This window comes from Drechmeria coniospora, chromosome 01 (genome assembly GCF_001625195.1).
Source record: "Drechmeria coniospora strain ARSEF 6962 chromosome 01, whole genome shotgun sequence".
NCBI classification, from domain to species: Eukaryota; Fungi; Ascomycota; class Sordariomycetes; order Hypocreales; family Ophiocordycipitaceae; genus Drechmeria; species Drechmeria coniospora.
Genome location: NC_054389.1, coordinates 2,385,633 through 2,399,697, shown reverse-complemented (window position 1 = coordinate 2,399,697; position 14,065 = coordinate 2,385,633). Strand labels below are relative to the sequence as shown.

At 61.9% G+C, this 14,065-nt stretch overlaps 4 protein-coding genes across 4 annotated transcripts; 3 read left to right on the top strand and 1 right to left on the bottom strand.

Moving 5' to 3' along the window:
- Positions 1–2,648: 2,648 nt before the first annotated feature.
- Positions 2,649–3,980, top strand: DCS_00660 (uncharacterized protein; the record flags this gene model as incomplete). The annotated part of the gene is made up of 3 exons (XM_040797999.1): positions 2,649–2,667; positions 3,062–3,278; positions 3,350–3,980. The coding sequence occupies 3 exons, from the start codon at positions 2,649–2,651 to the stop codon at positions 3,978–3,980; spliced, it is 867 nt and encodes a 288-aa protein (XP_040658882.1).
- Positions 3,981–5,083: 1,103 nt separating this feature from the next.
- On the top strand, positions 5,084–5,709 carry DCS_00659 (uncharacterized protein; the record flags this gene model as incomplete). The annotated part of the gene is made up of 2 exons (XM_040797998.1): positions 5,084–5,379; positions 5,454–5,709. The coding sequence occupies 2 exons, from the start codon at positions 5,084–5,086 to the stop codon at positions 5,707–5,709; spliced, it is 552 nt and encodes a 183-aa protein (XP_040658881.1).
- A 1,410-nt stretch (positions 5,710–7,119) lies between these two features.
- DCS_00658 (uncharacterized protein) lies at positions 7,120–10,528 on the top strand (the record flags this gene model as incomplete). The annotated part of the gene is made up of 7 exons (XM_040797997.1): positions 7,120–7,380; positions 7,455–7,881; positions 7,950–8,746; positions 8,868–9,293; positions 9,448–9,608; positions 9,671–10,126; positions 10,237–10,528. The coding sequence occupies 7 exons, from the start codon at positions 7,120–7,122 to the stop codon at positions 10,526–10,528; spliced, it is 2,820 nt and encodes a 939-aa protein (XP_040658880.1).
- A 360-nt stretch (positions 10,529–10,888) lies between these two features.
- Positions 10,889–12,811, bottom strand: DCS_00657 (RING finger protein; the record flags this gene model as incomplete). The annotated part of the gene is made up of 1 exon (XM_040797996.1): positions 10,889–12,811. One exon carries the CDS (start codon positions 12,809–12,811, stop codon positions 10,889–10,891), a length of 1,923 nt encoding a protein of 640 aa, XP_040658879.1.
- Positions 12,812–14,065: the final 1,254 nt, after the last annotated feature.

Sequence of the window (14,065 nt, the reverse complement as noted above, 5' to 3'; positions counted from 1 at the left end):
TGTCTGAACGGAGTACGGAGTACGGAGTACGGAGGGAGCTGTTCGTCCAGGGCACCGCTCAATGCACTCCGTCCTCTGTGCCCATGCACATGCACATGCACAAGTACGAAGTAGTACCAAGGTACTGCTCTGCTACTGCTGTACATCTAGGTATCGAGTCGACTCTCTTGGGACTCGCCGCAGATGTACTCCGTCTACCTACTATTAGTCACTGTAATAGTTTGGAATCGCTGTGGATTCGCTCCCCATCACTCCAGACAGTACCTCGACGTGCGGTACGGGTACGGTACAAGCCGCGAGACGTGTGCCTGGGGAGGTTAGTACCAACCACGGTAGTACCGAGTATTAATTAATACGGCAATAACACAGCAAGTATCTACAGTACTCGTACATGAGCAGGTGCATGAACTGGTAGTGAGCATGTGCCGAGAACGACTCACAGACGTCGTCACCCTCCTCCCGTCGGCCAGTTTGCGGTCCGTGGTCACGTCAGGACGTGGGCCCATGCCAAGCGCTTGCGCGGCCTTGCTGCTGTCAGCTTTGACGTATGCACCTACACCTGCTCGGCGCTGGACGACGCAGAGGAGCAAAGGGGGACAGGGGCACAGTACGCAGAGGTGGGTGGGTGTTGGGAGGACATGGACGAGCAGGTCGCTTGGTCGCCACGGCCGCTGGCGACCGAGTAAAACTGCACACACCACCGGTACCTGCTGGGCAGATACGAAGCCGAGAAGGCTGCCGTGATCCCCCTTCCCCTCCCCTCCCCCTCCTGCAACCTGGCAACCGGCAGTGCTGGCAAGGCACGTACAGTACATGTAAACTGTCGACGGCAGGGGTGCTTCGTGCCGGCGGAAGCGACGCAGCAAGTTGCGGAACGGCCATGTTCAGGTCGAAGCGATGCGTTCCTCGCTCGTCCGTCGTCCCAACGACACCTTGATGGCTAACCGCACTGCGCATCCCCCCCTCCCCCTCCCCCTTTCCCATCCTTGTTCTCGTCCTTTTCCTTCCCCTGCTTCTTCCTATCCGCCTGGCCACCGGCCACCGGCGACCCCGACCTCCAACGTGGACGGGCGCCCACGGACGCCTCCTGCCGTGGCCGCTCGCTCTCGTCCACCGTCCACCGTCCTCCGTACCAGCCGCTGAGACAGAGCTGGTGGGAGAGTTCGAGAGCGAGAGACAGGTAGTGGCACAGGGTCAAGTGTCGAGCCCTTGGTCGTCGGTTCGCTGGGCCCAAGCCCGAAGCGGGTAGCTTCGGGAGGTCACCTGGGCCACCTGGGTTGGCGACGGGCGGGTCCACGGCAGCATTCTATTGGCACCGAGGCGGTACGGGCCAGCGCTGTGTGTGGGCGCCGGCGGACGGGCGTGGGCGTGGCAGGGTGTGGGTGTGGCCGTACGGCTAGCGAAGTAGGTGTAGTAGGTATTTGTACAAGTAGTTGTACCTGCAAGATCGGAGGAGGGAGTAATATTACTGATGACCGACATGGTCGTGCTCCATTCGTGCACCTTTACGCATGCATGTACTGTACAGGCACGCAGCAAGAGACAAGCATAGATTGGTAGGTGGTTTGGGTTATGCGAGGAGGTTCTCTTGCAAGCGCATTTGTATGTGCGGCGGTCGTAGAGTGTAGAGTGCTCCTGCGCCGGTGCACAAGGATCTGTACTGCACAGTGCATATGTACAACTACTTAGCTACGGAGTATTACCTACTGTACTCCGTACTAAGGTACTAGGTAGTAATTGTAGTAATTGCCTAGTTTACCCTACTGTAGTGGCGAGTACATGCAAAGCACTCCAGTACCTAGTACTTAGTACTAAGTTAGTTGTACATGCGCTTGCACCCTACACGTACACCTCCATGTACACTTGCAGTGCAGTGCAAGGTGTCCAAGTACTTGTAGTACTTGAGCACGATGCAGGCAGCAAGTATTAGTACCACCCTGGTCGAATCGAAGCAAGCGGTGGGGGGGGAAGCTCGGGGGACTTGGGACGCTGAAGGGGCGTGTGGGGCGTGTCGGTGGCGCTTCCCGGCAGACGTCATTAGGTCAACTCGCCTCCCCGGCCCCTCGCGCGTTGCCTAACTGGTGGACGGGCTGGTGTGAGCGTCGGATGATGATGATGACGATGATTTGCCCTCACTCCTCCCATGTACCTGCGCCGACGCCTACGCCTACACCTACGCCTACCGGGCCTTCCTGACCTACCTGCGCGACGAATGTACACTCGCCCGCGGGCTACCTAGCTTCCTCGCCTCGACCGCACGCCAGAGTGCGTACCGGAGTACTTACGAGAGGAGAGGGATTGAATGCCTCGCACAGCAGTACCTGCTACCTGCCGCCGATCTGCGTACCTGTAGAGAAGAAGACGAAGGCGAGTAGGTGGCTAGCCTTCCCCGCAGTTGGCCTCCTGGTACTCCGTACCCTTATAATACTCGCTGCTCTTGCCCGTCCCGCCGACCCTTTTTCTCTCTCACTCTCTCTTGTTCTTGATCCATCCAGAACCGAGCGATCTGACGTTGGGCACCTTTGGTTTTTCTGCCAGATCCTCCTCCTCCTCATCCTCCGCCGCCGCCGACAGCAACGGCCGCCGAAAGCTGACGCGCCAGCTGATTTGATATTCCTCGCCATCGTTCCATTTTGGCAGCCACCATCATGGTGAACTGGGACGCTTGTCAGTGACCTCTACCCCTTGCTGGCCATGCCATTTCCCCTCCCTCCCCTCCCCTTTCCATGGCAAGCACGCCCCTCCGGCTGAGCACTGCACCACCACACGCATTCACAGTCACGCATGCACGCATTCACACACCTACATCATACAACCATACAATCATTCAACTACACATCTACACTCTACTCATCTATACATCTACACTCTACCCATCTACCCATCTATACATCTACACTCTACCCATCTACCCATCTATACATCTACACTCTACCCATCTACACTCTACCCATCTACACTCTACCCATCTACACTCTACCCATCTACACTCTACCCATCTACACTCTACCCATCTACACTCTACCCATCTACCCATCTACAAATGCTGACGACGATGCAGTCAACCCCTTTGCCCGGCGCGAGTCGCACTCGACGGGCTCCATCGTCGCGTACAAGGTTCTCACCATCCTCACCTGGCTGCTCGCCGTCGTCTCCTCCGTCTACTATGTCGTGTACGAACCGCACGATGGCTTCCACGTGCGTCGCCGCATCTGGGACCAAAACTACCTCTACCCGAGCGCCTTCACCATGAACCACATTCTCGGCAACGTCTACTGGTACGGCGGCCGACGTGTCCTGGCGCCTCCCGGCCCGCCGACGACGTGCTTGCTGACGCGCGCCTGAACAGGGTTGGCCTCTTCGTCCTCCAGCTCGGCTACGTCGCCCACCTCTTCTCGAGAAAGGCCGAGACGGTGGCGGCGGCCGCCTCGGTCGGCAGCCACTTCATCCTCAACAACCTCCTCCACTTTGCCTTTGTCATGCTCTTCGTCCGTTCCCACTTCGTCTGGGCCGAGGTCGTCCTCGTCGTCAACTTCCTCAACCTCTCGACCCTCTACTTCCGCCACAACACGTCGCCGCGCTTCATCCACGCCCCCGTCGCCTCGGGCCCCCTGGCCTGGACCTTTGTCGCCATCTACTGGAACGGCGCGCTCATGGTGCCCCACCAGCACAACCTCGTCGCCCGCATCCTCGGCAACGTCTTCATCTGGTCCATCCTCGCCTACGGCTCCTTCTTCATCGTCGTCTTCAAGGACTACACCATGGGCTTCGCCCTCAGCGTCCTCTCGGCCGCCATCGGCGTCGCCCAGTTCACCCGCCAGGTCATCGCCCTGCAGTGGATCTTCGCCTTTGTCATCATGGCCTTGCTCTTCCTCATGACGCTCGCCATCGCCCTGCCCGCCTGGACCGGGTGGGAACCGTGGTCGCGCCGCGAGGCGCCCGAGCCCGATCAGGAGCGCGCCCCGCTGCTCAACGAGTAGCCCATCGGAGGAGCGCCCTTGTCGGAGGCGGGCTCCCGCCCCGCCCCTCGGCCTTTGGTCATCGAACTCGAGCCGCAAGCTCTCTCGCCACCGGCTCTCGTCGACGGACGAGAAGCACATCTGCCCTGCACTGCGCGGCGTTGGTGGACGTGTGCGTGCTTGTCGGATACCCAGCCACGACTCACGAATCGCATTCTGCACGGTCCTCGCTCGGTTGCAGTACCCCCATGGCGGTCAAGCCCCGAGCCTGCTTTCCTTCTTCGTTCTCCCCGTCCTCCTTTTGCCACTTTTTGAAGTTTTTGAACCACTCGGGCCTTTTTTGAAGTTTGAGCATGCTCAGTGTTAGTTGCGGCGCGGCAAGTAGTAATGGCAGGTGATGAAATGGCATGACGAATATCCGCCGCCAGCAAAGGTCTGACAGGACGGCCCGTCGAGTCCATGGCGCAATCCATGATGGCCGTGGCCGGAGAAGGTGCCCTTCCTTCTCGTCATCGAGTAGTCTCCATCCAAGCATGTACTTACTTGTGGTACGGAGTCCTGTGGGCGCCCTGATACTGTGCAGGTACCGTGCTTGCATGTGTACACTGCACGTGTAGCGGTGGTTTGCCGTACAGTGCTCCGCACTCCGTATTACTCCACAAGTACATACCAACGGTGCTGCTATTAATGCATGGATGCAACTGCAGTAAGTAATGTATTAATACTTGCCGTCGCCAAAGTGGTGCGTCGTATCGATAAGCCACTCCCGCACGTCAGCCACGTCAGCCGAGGGCCCACTTTCTACAGCAGCTCCTAGCCATGCCAGCCTAGCCATGGCAACTAGGACGGTAATGGCAGGTAGAGGCAGCTGGAGCGAGACACCCTCAGCCAGAGACCGACGACGCCCGCTAGGGTCGCCAATCTGCTTCATCTTTCACCCAGCCGCCGTCTCTGGTATCCAAATGATTCCAGCCCCCCGCGACGCCGCCGCAACGATCCCGTGACGGCCGCCTTGCGCTCAGAGTGGCCGGAAAGGGCACGCGAGGGTCACACGGGCACAGGAACTGCCGCCAGAGCCGGTGCGAGCCGGTCGCAGCCTGTTGCTTGGACGGACTCGCCACGCCATGAAACCCCTCCGGCCATTTCCCTTGCCCATCCAGGTCGGCACCGACATCTGCCAGATCTCGCGCGTCTACGGCATCCTCCGCGGCCCGCGACGGGCCCGCTTCCTGGACCGGATCCTCACGCCCGAGGAGCTCGCGCAGAGCGACGGCCGGCTCCGTGCCGATGCGGCGCAGGTCCAGCCGGCCCCTCGTTCGGACGCACCCCCGACGGCGAGGGACGGTGATGGAAGCGGATTTCAGGGTGAGGGTGAAAGTCGTGGGCCGCTCTGGGCCTCGGCCGCCTTTCTCGCTGGACGGTACTGGCTGCCCTCCCCTGCCATGCTGACGACTTGCCGTTCGGTGCCGACGATTCGCTGACTCGAGAGGGTAGCTTCGCGGCCAAGGAAGCGGCCATCAAGGCGCACCCGCACCGCAACCTCACCTTCCATGACGTCGTCATCGAGCGTGCGCCGGCCGGTGCCCGTCTGCAGCGGCTCGGCAGCGGCCCGCCGGTGCTGCGGATCAAGGCCGGTGAAGGGGAGACGGAAGACTCGAGCGCCTTGATCTCCATCAGCCACGATGGCGACTACGCGACGGCCGTGTGCATCGCGCACGATCCGTCTCGCGGACCAGCCGGCGACCGTTGAACGAGAGACGGAGGGAGAATACGTTGGAAATACTCTGACCGGGGTGGGAAGTAGGTCCCGGGTCGTCATGTGCAAAGGGCGACCCGATGTTTCCCAAGATGCAATGGTTCACCGCAGTGTCCCTGGCGCGGCTCGTGGGGCTTCGGGGATGGAAACAAAGGAAAATTGACCCGCGAGCAACAGTTGCTCACGTACCGGCACCCGACCCGCACTCGGCACGATGAATCATCGGCACGCACCGGCACGGGAACGGGGTGTCCGCTCCACGACATTCTCGTAAACAAACGACGCACAAGCGTCCAGTCAGCTGACTGGGTTCGCCCGCACTCACTGCCGTGGGGAGAATAGAGGTGATATCATCTGGGTGACGGGGTCCCGCTGACGTGCAGCAAGAACCGACTGCCGTCTTGATCGATTGGCTCGTCCACGGGCGCTGTACTTGCGCGTACTCCGTAAGGATGCCCCGGGTCTTGGAGCAAGCAAAAGTGAAGGGTCCGCTCGAAATCGGCCTTGTCGGACTCGTCAACGGCTCCGATCCCGGGCCTGCCGCGGGAGAGGAGTGGGTAGCCCGGCGCGGAACGTTCATTGGCCCGGCCGGAGAAGCTGCCTTTCGGCTCTCACAATTCACAAACTCGAGTCTCGACTGCCTCCTCGGCTCACAATGGAGGAAGCGATTTACGAAGGAGAGGGATGGTGGTCATCAGCTGGGTTCTCGTCGCCGTCCGTGGACGAGTGCAGCGTGGGCATGGAGCCCCTCCCCCCGCAAGAAATGCCGTAATTCGTCGATACGATGTAGTTACACGTACCCGTAGTGCTTCGGTGGACATTCAGCACACATGAAGCATTGGGCAGCGCATGTGACATGACGATAATGGCCAGGACGACGAGCCTTGGTCGTCGCCGGAAACTGACCTGAATGGCGCCGGCCCGGAAGGAGCGCTCCCCAGCGGTGGCCATTGCCGCGTTGGCATGTGAAGCCCAGCCCCGAAGCGGCCTAGCGCCCTCGCTCCGCATCATCCGCTCCTTCTCGGTGCTTTCCCCAGAGCAGAGAGGGGCCCGAGGGGGGGCGGCCAGCGCATCGATCCGCCCTTGCCAACAGCCGAGGCTCGCAGTGGCTGCTGGTCAGCCAACGCCGACGTCAAAAGCTCGCCTGTCCTCCCCGCCAGCCGTCGTGCAACCTCATTTCGCCTCCATTTCGCTCTCCGACCCTTCCCTCTCCTCCCTCCTCCGGCTCTTCATCGTCCGCTCCTCCTTCCCATTCGCAGCAAGCAAAGAAGGTCGTGTGTCCTGCTGGCCTGGCAGAAAGAATTGAGACAAGTCAACGTTGGCAGACCAGCCTGGGCCGATCGGTTGGTTGATTGATTGCTTGATTGATTGATTGACAAAGGATCCGATACGAAATACCAAAGCATGGCCGAGCAGCTGCGATACGACGGCCAGGTCGTCGTCGTCACCGGTGCCGGCGGCGGCCTCGGCAAGGCCTACGCCCTCTTCTTCGGCTCGCGGGGCGCCAGCGTCGTCGTCAATGACCTCGGCGGCTCCTTCAAGGGCGAGGGGAACTCGACCAAGGTACGTTCGTTCGCCCTTCTCCAGCCGCTCTGGGAGCTCCAAGGTACCGCCGACGGCACCCAGGCCGAGCCTGCTCCCTTCTTCCCTTTGGTCCTTCCACCCGTCTCCTTGCTGCTCCCGCCGGAGACTCTGGTCAAGGCTGGCGGCCGAATGCTGACACGACCGACCGACCGCAGGCGGCCGACGTTGTCGTCGACGAAATCAAGGCCGCCGGCGGCAAGGCGGTGGCCAACTACGACAGCGTCGAGAACGGCGAGCGCATCATCGACACCGCCATCCAGGCCTTTGGCCGCATCGACATTCTCCTCAACAACGCCGGCATCCTGCGTGACGTGAGCTTCAAGAACATCAAGGACCAAGATTGGGACCTCATCGTCAACGTCCACGTCAAGGGCGCCTACAAGTGTGCCCGCGCCGCTTGGCCGCATTTCCGCAAGCAAAAGTACGGCCGCGTCATCAACACGGCTTCAGCTGCCGGCCTCTTCGGCAGCTTCGGCCAGACCAATTACTCGGCCGCCAAGCTGGCCATGGTCGGCTTCACCGAGACGCTCGCCAAGGAGGGCGCCAAGTACAACATTCTCTGCAACGTCATTGCCCCCATCGGTGAGCATCCCCCGCGGCCCCCGAGAATGTTTCGTCGCTGACGTGTTTTGTTTTCTCCCTCGCTCCAGCGGCCAGCAGGATGACGGAAACGGTCATGCCCCCCGATGTGCTCGAGAACCTTAAGCCCGACTGGGTCGTGCCCCTCGTCGCCGTCCTCGTCCACTCGAGCAACACGAGCGAGAACGGCGGCATCTTCGAGGTCGGCGGCGGCCACGTGGCCAAGATGCGATGGCAGCGCTCCGGCGGCCTGCTCCTCAAGGCCGACGACTCCTACACGCCCGGCGCCATCCTCAAGCAGTGGAGCAAGGTCGGCGACTTTTCCGATGCCCAGTACCCCTCGGGGCCTAATGACTTCATGACCCTGCTCGAGGACTCGATGAAGATGGGACCCAACCCCCAGGGTGAGAAGCTCGACTTCACCGGCCGCGTCGCCCTCGTCACCGGCGGCGGCGCCGGCATCGGTCGCGCCTACGCCCTCGCCTTTGCCCGCCACGGCGCCTCCGTCGTCGTCAACGATCTCGTCAACCCGGACGACGTCGTCGCCGAGATCCGCAGCGCCGGCGGTAAGGCCGCCGGCGTCAAGGCCTCGGCCGAGGATGGCGATGCCGTCATCAAGGGCGCCATCGACGCCTTTGGCCGCGTAGACATTGTCGTCAACAACGCCGGCATCCTGCGAGACAGGGCCTTTAACAACATGGACGACAACCTGTGGGATCCCGTCATGAACGTCCACCTGCGCGGCACGTACAAGGTCACCAAGGCCGCCTGGCCCTACTTCCTCAAGCAGAAGTACGGCCGCGTCCTGAACACGACCTCGACGAGCGGAATCTACGGCAACTTTGGCCAGGCCAACTACGCCGCCGCCGTACGTCTCTCTGCCTTTCTCCGCCTCCTCACTTCCCCTCCCTTCCTTCCCTTCCCTTCCCCTCTCCACTCCCTCCTTGTATGCGTGTGAACATCTCGACTGACACGCCACCCTCCACCAGAAATGCGGAATCCTCGGCTTCTCCCGCGCCCTCGCCCTCGAGGGCTTCAAGTACGGCATCTACGTCAACACCATCGCCCCCAACGCCGGCACGGCCATGACGGCCACCGTCATGCCCGAGGAGATGGTCCAGGCCTTCAAGCCCGACTACATCGCGCCCCTCGTCCTCGCCCTCTGCAGTGACAAGTGCCCCGACCCCACCGGCGGCCTCTACGAGGTCGGCAGCGGCTGGGTGGGCCGCACCCGCTGGCAGCGCACCGGCGGCCACGGCTTCCCCGTCGACGTCAAGCTCGTCCCTGAAGAGGTGGTCAAGCACTGGGAGGACATTGCCAATTTCGACGACGGCCGCGCCGACCACCCCGAGAAGACGCAGGATTCGCTCCAGAAGATCATGGCCAACATGAGCAACACGTCGGGCGCCGCCAAGGTATGAGGACCTGCTCATCTTTTCTTTTGTCCATCGCCCATGGCGCCTGTGCCATCAATGTACCGTAGGCAGGCCTAGCAGCTAGAAATGTGAAGAAGGACGAGTCATGACGCCCTCGTCGTTCACCCCTTGCTGATATCGTTCCCACAACTAGGCCGACGGAGGCTCAGCTCCTGCCGCTAATGAGCACCTCGCTGCCATTGCCGAGGCCGTCAAGTCGGAGGGCAGCCCTTGCGAGTTCAAGTACGAGGAGCGCGACGCCATCCTCTACAACCTCGGCGTCGGCGCCAAGTCGAACGAGCTCCAATACGTCTTGTAAGTCGCCCGTCCGCACGCAGACCGGGACACTCGCTGACCCGTTTGCCTGTACCTTCCAGTGAGGGCCACGAGGACTTCCAGGTGCTGCCTACCTTTGGCGTCATCCCTCCTTTCAGCACCGAGATGCCATTCGACTACAACGCCATCGTGCCCAACTTCTCGCCCATGATGCTCCTCCACGGCGAGCAGTACCTCGAGGTCCGCCAGTGGCCGCTGCCCACCTCGGCCCGCCTCGTCTCCACCGGCCGCCTGCTCGAGGTCGTTGACAAGGGTTCCGCCGCGATCGCGAGAAACGGCATCACGACGGTCAACGCCGACACGGGCGACGTCGTCTTCTACAACGAGATGACCGTCTTCCTCCGCGGCTGCGGCGGCTTCGGCGGCCCCCCCAAGCCCCAGGACCGCGGCGCCTCCACCGCCGCCAACGTACCGCCTGCCCGTGCACCCGACGCCGTCGTCGAGGAGAAGACGAGCCAGGACCAGGCGGCCATCTACCGCCTGAGCGGGGACTACAAGTGCGTTTCCAACCCTTTCCCGCGTTACCCTGTTGCGACCCGTTCCTGCTTCTCCTTTTGATACCACCCGAAAGCGGGCGAGGGAGAAAAAGATGCTGACCACCCGCCAGCCCCCTGCACATCGATCCCTCCTTCGCCAAGATGGGCGGTTTCAAGGCCCCAATCCTGCACGGCCTTTGCACTTTTGGCGTTGCCGGCAAGGCCGTCTACGATCGCTTTGGCGCCTTCAAGAACATCAAGGTTCGCTTCGCCGGCCCCGTCATCCCGGGCCAGACGATCGTCACTGAGATGTGGCGCGAGGGCAACCGCGTAATCTTCCAGTCCAAGGTCAAGGAGACGGGCAAGCCTGCCATTGCCGGCGCCGCCGCCGAGCTTCTCGTCACCGACAAGAGCAAGGTCTGAGTGGCCAGTCGAGCCAAGGAGCATCGAGTATGACGACAGACGAAAACAGGACGGCAATGAGCAGATGTGGACACTTTGTGTATTCATGTACTATAATGATGTTTGTAATTCTCCGTAGTACGGCTGCGGTGCGCGGCAACTTCCATTCAGCCTTCATCTTCAACCGTTCCGTGCCCCTGCTCCCTGTGAAAATCCCGAGATAGAATGATGCTGATGAGACGGAAGAAACGGGCAAAAAAGTAGTAAACAAAAACTGACAGTTTCCGCCTGCAAACGCCAAGGTGAGCATGATAAAAGGTGTGGTACGGTGTGGTGAATTCTGGCGTCATGGTCGTCGGCCACGACCATTCCCTTCCTCCCCTAGACGAACAAAATTTCGACGGCAAGGTCAAGCACATCAGCCAGGGTCGGCACGCGGCCGCGGGAGAAGAGGCGGCCGAGGGAGATGTCGGGGGCGCGGACGGCAACGCCCGTCTCGACAAAGGCTTTTTCGGCGCCCGAGAGGTCGCGCTGCTCGGCCTCGCGCCAGCGATGCTCGGCCTCGGCACGGGCTTCGGCCAGGACGCGCTCCGTGTCCTCCGATTGCCAGAGATTGCAGCGGTCGCATTCGGTGCAGGGCCGGGGGTCGCCGTCGGGCCGGAAGTGATCGCAGAAGTGACGGTAACCTTCGTCGTCGAGGTTGGCGCGGCAGACATAGCACATCTTGTAGCCGCAAGGGCAGGTGAGCTTGTTGCAGCCGGCGTTCTTGACAAAGGAAGTGCTGCAGCGAGGGCAGACGCGCTTGACGGCCATGCTCATGGCCTGCTCCACCTGGGTCCGGAGCGCGACGAGCGAGGATTCGTGGCAGACGTGAATGTCGGTCCAGGATTTGTGGCAAGAGAGGCAGGATACGCGGCCGCATCGAGGGTTCTGGCACGAGAAGCGAAGGCCGCGGCGGCGGCGACAGTGCCTCGTCAGGGCCTTTTGCCACTCGGAGGCGGCGTGCTTCCAGAGCGTCTGATGGGTCGTGAGGAGGAGGCAGACGAGAGAGGACAGCAAGAGAGCCGGCATGGTGAGGACGACGAGGCAGAGGCAGAGGCAGAGGAAGAGGAGTTTGTAGACGCTACCGGTGCAGATGCGCGGCCTGCCCTCGCGCGAGGGCAAAAAGATGTCGTCGACCTCGGCGTAGCTGCAGAAGGGACAGTGGATGAGAGGCAGGCGGGAGCCGACGAGGCTGTGCTCGGCGAGGCGCTGGTCAAGCTTGTGCAGCATGTCGGCACCCGACGCCTCGGCGGTGAGGGCGCGGTGGATGTGATCGGACGGTATGCAGCCGGCGCACTCGTCGCCGTCGACGGCGGGACACTTGAGCGTGCCCGTCTCGGCGTTGATGTTTCTCGTCCAGCCCTGGCCAAAGAGGGCCTCCTTGATGGACTCCCGAACGCACCGGAAGCAGATCATGTGACCGCGGCGGGTGCAGCTGGTGAAGTGCTCGAAGGCGCAGGCGACGAAGCAGCACATGCACTCGTGCGTCGCCTCGGCCGCCTCGGCCTCTTCGTCGTTTAGCTTCGCGGCGAGCGTGCGATCGCCGGCCTCTCGGGCGGCCCTTTCCCTCTCCTGGACGGGCCGGACGAGGGCGTCGTACAGCTCGCGGTCGAGTTCGGCGTTGCCGGAGGTGCGTATGGCGGGCACGAGGTGCCCTCGACCCGTCGGTCGCCAGACGACGAGCGGGTGGTTCTCGGCCTTGGCCACGGGCCTGCGGCGCAGGAAGAGGGACGAGATGGTGAAGCGCCAGGACTTGGTGGAGAGGGCGACGAGGGTCCGTCGGGCGTCGAGGTACGAGTGGTTGGACTCGGCGAGGACGGCGTTGATGGTCGACCGGGACAGGCCCCTGAACTCGTGCCAGGCGAGAGCACGGACGGCGCCGACGTACTCGCGGCTCCGAAAGGCATCGACCCGCGGCACCCCCTCGGTCGCGCGGGCCAGGGGTTCGACGGTCCTCCAGCGGCCCTTTACCCAGTCGACTCGGTTCTTGAGCAGGGCGTCGGCGACGAGTGCCAGCCTCGACTCGCCGTCAAAGTTGGAAAGCAGCTCCCGGAAGACCTCGACCTGGACGTCGGGGAAGACGGCGGCCAAGGCGGCGAGGCTGCTGTTGAGGTCGCGGAGGTTCGGCCGCTCGGGCGGGATGCACGGAAGCTGGGCCTCGTCGTGGATGTACTCGGCTTGAAGGTCCTGCGACTCGACGGTCACCTTGGCACGGCCGGCTGACGGACGGTCGCTGGCGCCGAGAAAGCCGGAGAGGACCATGGTGGATTTCTCATGGTGCTGGGCAGGCCCGCATGTCGTCGTCGTCGTCGTCGTCGTCGATGTCGATGTCCTCGTCCGACTTCCCGTCTTGGATCTTTGCTGCCTTTGCGCCGTCGGGAAATGGCCAGCTGACTTGGCTGCCTACCGGCTGCAGCAGCTTGTGTTGCCGGCAAAAGGGTGGGGGAAGGGTTGGGGAGGGGGAGGGGGAGGAGGGTTGCAGAAGCAAGTACGGAGTACCTACGACAGCCCAGCGCCAACCAGCACCCAGCAAGTACATGTTACACCTGCCGGCAGTCCGTACATAATCGTGGCCTGGCTGCCTAGTGAAGATGCGGTTGGTGGCGGCCTGTTCTGTTGGGTCGGATTAGGGATCCACCGACGCTGATTTGACGCTCGCCGGCGGCTTTGGGCTCCCTTGCCCGTGGCGACGGTGGCACGGCTGCGGCACAACGGGCAACGGTACACTTGCAACCTCGCAAGGACGGGCTGCAGCGCAACGGCAGGGCCGCTGTCGAGTGCGGGTGGGGGAGGGAGGAGTTTCGGCAGGGCAATACGAGCTCGCACCTGGCACAACCGCCAAGGACTGTCGTCATTCAGCATGGGCCGAAAGGCGCGGGCAGGGTATTCTACGAGGTCATGACAACTGCAGTAATTAAGTCCACGTACTGTACGAACAAGTATTACTTGTACACCTACGATAGTGGCTTGCTTGCATGTAAGTACAAGTAAGTAAGTACTGGTACAACTACAGCGCAACTACTTACTTGTACGGAGTACGGAGGAATACGGAGTAATAAGGGCACAAGTAATACCTACTGTACGCCGTACAGATGGCAACAACAACCGTTCCACCAACGGCAGCTTCTACACCCGCCAACCTCTGCACCCACAAGAGGAGACGGAGCTTACTCGGTTCCAGCAGGCGGAGGAAACGGCCCCAGCGCGGGAACTGATGCTTGTCGCCGGTTCAGGGGGGGACCTGACGAGGAAAGACTGAGTGTTTGCGGCCCTACGGCGAGCGACCGACAGGGGAGCGACAGGGAGCTCGGGGAGGGGCACGACGGGGCAGACAGCAGCGAGGACCAGCACCTGGGGAGCGACTAGGGAGCGCTGTAGGGACCTAGGAGCCTACAGTACAGAGCACAGTCGGAGTGCATAAGTACAAGTACTTGCATCGTACTCGCAAGTGGCACGTCTTTGTAATTGTACAAGTCCAACGTTCAACGACAACTAGTACGACTACAGGGTACTTCG